The following is a 6,307-nucleotide window of genomic DNA, read 5'->3' on the forward strand; positions in this document are numbered from 1 at the left end:
GGGAGATGTTTGTTGTTTTTTATTATAAAAAGTTGCAGTATTGTTTTAAAATGTCAAAAAATCTGAGGACAGACCCAGGACTTCAGGCATTGTCTCTGGAAAAAGTCATTGCTGTTCAGAGGGCATTGTTCATTACAATGAGCAAAACAAACAAAATTCTGTTCACCCCGATGCTATCAGAAAAATTATGCCTGAAAACCACAGCAGATAAAACCCACATGGCTCCATGGAAGCTAAAACATGTCTTTGTAGTTCAGCGACCTTTAACAGTTGTGTTTTTACTGCAAAGTAGAATGAAAGGTGAGGAACCCGCGTCCTGGATCCAGTCTGCCTGCTGAGATTTTATTTCTATACCACATAATCTCATTAAACTATAACGTATGGTCCAGTTCGTTCCCGTAATGATCCAACCGCCTCCACCGCAGCCTCCTGCTGTGATCCAAACAGCGCAGCCTTTCCACAGCTGCAATCAAAGGGTAGAGGAAATATTTCAGCGAACACTCCAGCAGTGAAGGCCTCAATTAACCGAGGAGTTCAAAGACAGTGTGAGCAGGTTAGGTTAGGATAGCACACAAAGTCAGGGAGGACTCAGAGGTTAGAGGAGCTCTAATACTTCATGGAGAGAGAGGAGCTGTTGTAGTTCAAGAGCAACTGCAAGGATCATGTCGAATATTGCACACTCACGCAACTAGTGGCATAACTCTCAGAAAACATTAACTCAACAGTATTTAAATAAATGTCAACAAACATATTTAGAAGCATGAATTTGTTGGATTTTTCAACCTCTTGAGAGAGCAAAGATAATTCTTCAAAGATTTGTTTTTCTACATGATCAACTCTTTAAGTGAAGGAAATTATTTGGATGCTGAGTAAACTTAAGTGTGTTTTCAGTCCATAATCTTCTCCATCACAAATGGAAAGCATAATAAGGGCGTCAGGAGATACACCCTCATCTGAGGCGACTGAGATCATGAAGGAAATTAAAGCCAAACGCTGCAGGGCTGCATGGAGACAGATGACCTTTCTTCAAATGAGAGCACGGTGACAGACTGTCTGAGACATTTCAATGACCTTAACTGACTTTCAAATGAAACTCTGTGAGAAATACCTGAAACCCTTCAGTTCAAAGTGTTTGTCTGTTTGTGATTCCAACATTTCAGCAACAAGCTGGAGGGATAAGATGACAGACGATCGTTCATCGTGTTCACAAAGAGGGTTGAGTAAAGTGAAAACACCTACTGGGCGCAGTTTGTTAAGTTGTGCATACTGAAAAAAACAGCAACATTTCTCCACATTTAACTCTAAAATGTCATAAGAACGAAGTGGGAATTTTTCAAAGTGACTTTTTTATCACATTTAGAGCAATATTTGTGATCTTTTTCACATTTATTTTTGTCATGACAAATATATTAAATAAAAAAACATTGTTAAATGTTAAATATAAATGTTAAACATAAATGTTAAATGTAAATATAAATGTTAAATATAATGTTAAATGTAAATGTTAAATATAAATGTTGAATATGAATGTTAAATGTAAATATAAATGTTAAATGTAAATATAAATGTTAAATATAATGTTAAATGTAAATATAAATGTTAAATATAATGTTAAATGTAAATATTAAATATAAATGTTGAATATGAATGTTAAATGTAAATATAAATGTTAAATATAATGCTAAATGTTAAATATAATGTTAAATGTAAATATAAATGTTAAATGTAAATGTTAAATATAAATGTTGAATATGAATGTTAAATGTAAATATAAATGTTAAATATAATGCTAAATGTTAAATATAATGTTAAATGTAAATATAAATGTTAAATGTAAATGTTAAATATAAATATAAATGTTGATTATTAAATCAAAATGTTGATTGTTAAAACTAAGTGTTGAATCAAAATGTTAAATGTTGCTCTGCGAACCTAAATATTTAGCTCACATGCAAATTCACACTGACGCCTAGCGGAAGTACCAAAATAAAAGCTTCATAAAGCTGATATCCTTCCCATAGTCTGTCAGAACTGACTACTACGGGCCGCTAGTCGGAGTGCCTGGTGTCCTTACAGTTTTTATTCGACTGCATAAACACTAAAATCAAAAGTATTACACAATTATCAAAACCTTACACTCAAGGAGCAAAACATCGGCCCAGATTTGCACCACTAAGCACAATGTCAGCCTCACACTTTTTGCAAAACAATACAAACAGTGATTTGCAAAACACTAAACACACTTGTATACATTAGACACAGAAGTATATCATGATGTCACTTCCTTGCAATTCCAAAGCACTGACTGTCCAATGACCACACCTATGAGCCGATTGGTTAAACACAGCCATCAGGTGTGCAAACACATAATTGCTTAATTGTAGACACAACAATCAGGTTTAAGCACTATACAAATGCAGCAGGTGAGTTCACCTGTCTTCAACCAAAATGGAACCAGTCAGAAGAAGAAGAGTGAGGGGGAATCTAGTATTTTCTGTTTTTCTTTTCTTTTTACTGTAATTGTAACTTGTGCTGGATCCAGTATTTCATGTTTGTCTGATATTTGCTGAGCTTACAGTGATATGCACACTACTGTAGTAGCATGAACACTGTCTTTTTGTTGTGATTCTCCATGTGGACATGTTGACTGATTTGGGTAAATAGAGACAAATAAATGATATTTTCATCAGTCTGCAGCATTGGTCTTGTGTAGTTTGGTGAATTTATTGTATATTTGCACTTTCTCTGTGTACTTCACTTACAGTACTCTTACCACTGATTCACTAGCAAGGACCACGCCACACGAGAATATAAGTTTGAACATGTAATGATTTATTGTGCGTCATATAGCCCAGCGGATGGAGACTCAGGATGGGGATTACGTCTCAGCGTTATCCTAGCCGGAGCTGATCTTGATCCCAGGCAGTACCTGGAATTAGACAAGGGCACAAAAGAGCGTTGAGTAGTAAGGGGTAAGATAAAGGGCAATTGAAGCAGAGCAAGGTGAGGGAGGGCGGGTCGAAGAGCAACAGACGAGCGGTTGAGTAGTCTTGCTACGTTTAAGTAGGCTTGTCAGGTGATTAAGGGTGTGGTTTAGGCGTGGTCCTGCTCCCGAATTTAAGTTAACACCTTAACTTCATTTCACTAGCAAGGACCACGCCACACGAGAATATAAGTTTGAACATGTAATGATTTATTGTGCGTCGTATAGCCCAGCGGATGGAGACTCAGGATGGGGATTACGTCTCAGCGTTATCCTAGCCGGAGCTGATCTTGATCCCCAAAAGAGTTGGATTAGATGGAGCTCAGTTGAGCGTGGGCTTGACGCAGATCACTAAGACTGTTGCGAATGTATGTGTGATATGCTTGGGATGACCAGCGCCCGAGGATCTGTATGGTTTTATCGGAGATGCCTGACCTGGCTGCTGTGGATGCTGCACCGATGCGGAATGAGTGGGCTGAGTAGTGTTCGGAGGTGATGCCTGAAATGCGGAGGACTTGGTGCAGGTGTTTGTGAAACCAGAATCGAGTTGCCATTTTTCCAGTTTCGGTGATGATGAGTGGGTCGTGAGGAGATGCTAGAGCTGCGAACCTAGTGCTGATGTATTGAGTAAGTGGTTCAAACGGGCTGAGATAAGAGTCGAGGCGAAAGATGTAGATTGGGAAGGAGATCCCGAGCTGATCGGTTTTACTGCGTCTGAGTGTGAATATTAGAGAATCTGGGGTGTGTACAGTGATGTTGGATAATCTGGGATGATGGTGAGGATTAAAGACGGAAGAGGTAGGGGCAAATTCGGAACATCTGAGGAGACCGAAAAAAGCCAGTAGGAACATGGATTCCAGGGTAGAATCAATGGTAGGGGTTAGGTAGCCTGAACGGAGAGACTGAATGCAGAGACTAAGGAGGTCCGAGGTGAGTGGAAGGCGCTTTGAGGTGACTGCAGGTTCCTGTTTTTGAAACCTTTGATCAGCATGGTTACGTGGGAATGGGAGATGGAAGGGCAGTGAAGGCCAGCGACCAGTTTAATGAAGAAGTTAACGCCGGCGAGGTAGGTTTGGATGGACGTGGACCGGATTTTCTGAATGGAGTGAGCGTGAGAGATGAAGTTGCAGATGGACACGATGTCCAGAGACGGAGAGGGCAGCTGGTATGTGGAGTGATATGATTTGAAACAGTTCCAACCGGTGAGGTAAGCGGAGAGAGTGCTTGGAGCTAGACTGTTGAGGATGGTTTCTTGTGAGATGAGAGAGAGGTTAGCTAGCTGTGGAGCTAGCTGAATATCGTTGCTGAAAACGGTGGGACTGGTACTGGATGCGGATCGGATTCTGGGGCCAAATGTCTGAATTTCTGAAAAGAGAAACGAGAGAGTGCGTCAGCGATGGTGTTGAGATATCCTGGAATGTGAGCTGCTCTTAGAATGAACTGATGGTGGGCGGAGATTAATGTGAGTCTGCGTAGAAACGGCATGATGGCTGGGGAGTGAGATCGGCCCTTGTTTATGATTTCAACTACTGCTGTGTTATCGGAGTGTATGAGAATTGATTTTCTTGACCATTCGTGCCCCCAAAGTAAGGCCGCTATGACGACGGGGTAGAGCTCGTGAAGAGTGGATGAAGGAGAACGGGATTCGGAGTCGAGAGACTTCAACTCCGGAGGCCAGGTGGCTGCGAACCAACGCCCTTTGTAGAAGCCGCCGAAGCCGACAGAGGGAGCTGCGTCGGTGTACAACTGAATGTCGTCGGGTCGGGAAACGAAATCGTTGTAGAAAAACGAGATGCCGTTCCATGCCGACAGGAAATGTAGCCACATGCGCATTTCCATTTTGCAGACGTCGTCCAGCACTATCCTGTCGTGAAGTGAAGGGACGGCTGCAGCTTGCGTGAGGAGGTTAGAGAGGAAAGACCTGGCCTGAGGAATTATGCGGATTGCGTAGTTCAGGTGACCGAGGAGAGCCAACAGCTGGCGTTTGGTGCACCTATCGGCTAAGAGATAGTTGGAGAGAATCAGAGTGATGCGCTGAATTTTTTCCTGCGGCAGAGATGCCTGGAGGGAGATGGAGTCTAGGGTGATGCCGAGGAACTCGATGGAGGTGCCAGGCCCTGAGGTTTTTTCCTCCGAAAGAGGCACGCCGAGCTCCTCAAAGGCTTTCGTGAGGGTGACGAGTCCGAACTTGGGAGGTGAGGACGACGGCGTGACCACCAGGAAATCGTCAAGGAGGTGGAGAATGTACGGGAGTCTGTAATTGTTCGTGAGGACCCAGCAAAGTGCCTCAGAAAGGGAGTCGAAGATCTTTGGGCTACTTCTGCAACCGAAGGTGAGACGCACCGCAAAATAATAGGCCCCCTTCCAACGTACCCCAAAGTAACGCCAGAAATCCGGTTGGATGGGGAGGATCTTGAAAGCACTGGTTATGTCGGCTTTCGAGAGCCAGGCTCCGATGCCCGCTAAACGGACAAGGGTTATGGCATGGTCGATTGTGGCGTACTGCATAGAAAAATCCGGGGCGGGAATGACGCTGTTAATGCTAGGGACGTGCGAACCGTGTGGGGAAGAGAGGTCGATAATGAGCCTCTTTTTCCCGGAGTATTTCCGAGTGGCCACGCCTAACGGGCTGACGCGAAACACGGGGAAGGGGGGACTGTCGAATGGGCCGATCATGAATCCCTGCCTGACCTCTTCAGCCAGCAGGGAGTCCATGATATCCGGTTCCCTAAGAGCGGACTGGAGACTGGCAGGAATGTGAAGTGTCCGGAAGAATGTCGATGCCAGGATGAAAACCGCGGGAGAAACCATCTAGGAGAAATTCGACAAACTGTCTGTCCGGGTGATCTTTCAAAGCTGCCGCGAGGACCGTTACCTTAATGGGTGTGTCGAGGTGGCGTGCTAGTCAATCCGCTGGAGTTGTAGGATTGTGCGGGCAAGTGCTCCTGGCGTGGGCACCCCCGCAGAAGGAACAGACGTGCAGGAGGCGACAGTTGGACATGCTACAGCCGAGGTGGTTAAAGTTGTTGCATACCATCCTGCCGGATTGGTAGAGGACAGGCCGTCCCCTTTTATCGACCCCTTTTGGCATGGGAACATTAGCGGCCGGGCGTAAGCTCAGAGGTTTGGGAATAATCGGAGGCGGAGGTGCAGCGGGAGACAGACGGTTGAAGACGGAGGGGTGGCGTGAAGAAGGAGGGCGTGAGCTGGGTGGAGGAGCGCTAACAGTGCACGAGGTGGCAGGGTGAGAGGGAGCCCCGCAGAACTCACAGGAGAGGGAAGTACGGGCTGCGAAGATGCGGCAGTAAAGCTCAGAGTCGAGAG

The 6,307-nt window shown here is 44.5% G+C and overlaps 1 protein-coding gene across 1 annotated transcript; it reads right to left on the reverse strand.

Annotated features, from left to right (window-relative positions):
- Positions 1–4,151: 4,151 nt before the first annotated feature.
- LOC117818976 lies at positions 4,152–5,794 on the reverse strand. The gene has a single exon (XM_034692152.1). The coding sequence runs from the start codon at positions 5,792–5,794 to the stop codon at positions 4,271–4,273; it is 1,524 nt and encodes a 507-aa protein (XP_034548043.1). The 3' UTR covers positions 4,152–4,270.
- Positions 5,795–6,307: the final 513 nt, after the last annotated feature.

Source organism: Notolabrus celidotus, chromosome 1 (genome assembly GCF_009762535.1).
Source record: "Notolabrus celidotus isolate fNotCel1 chromosome 1, fNotCel1.pri, whole genome shotgun sequence".
NCBI classification, from domain to species: domain Eukaryota; kingdom Metazoa; phylum Chordata; class Actinopteri; order Labriformes; family Labridae; genus Notolabrus; species Notolabrus celidotus.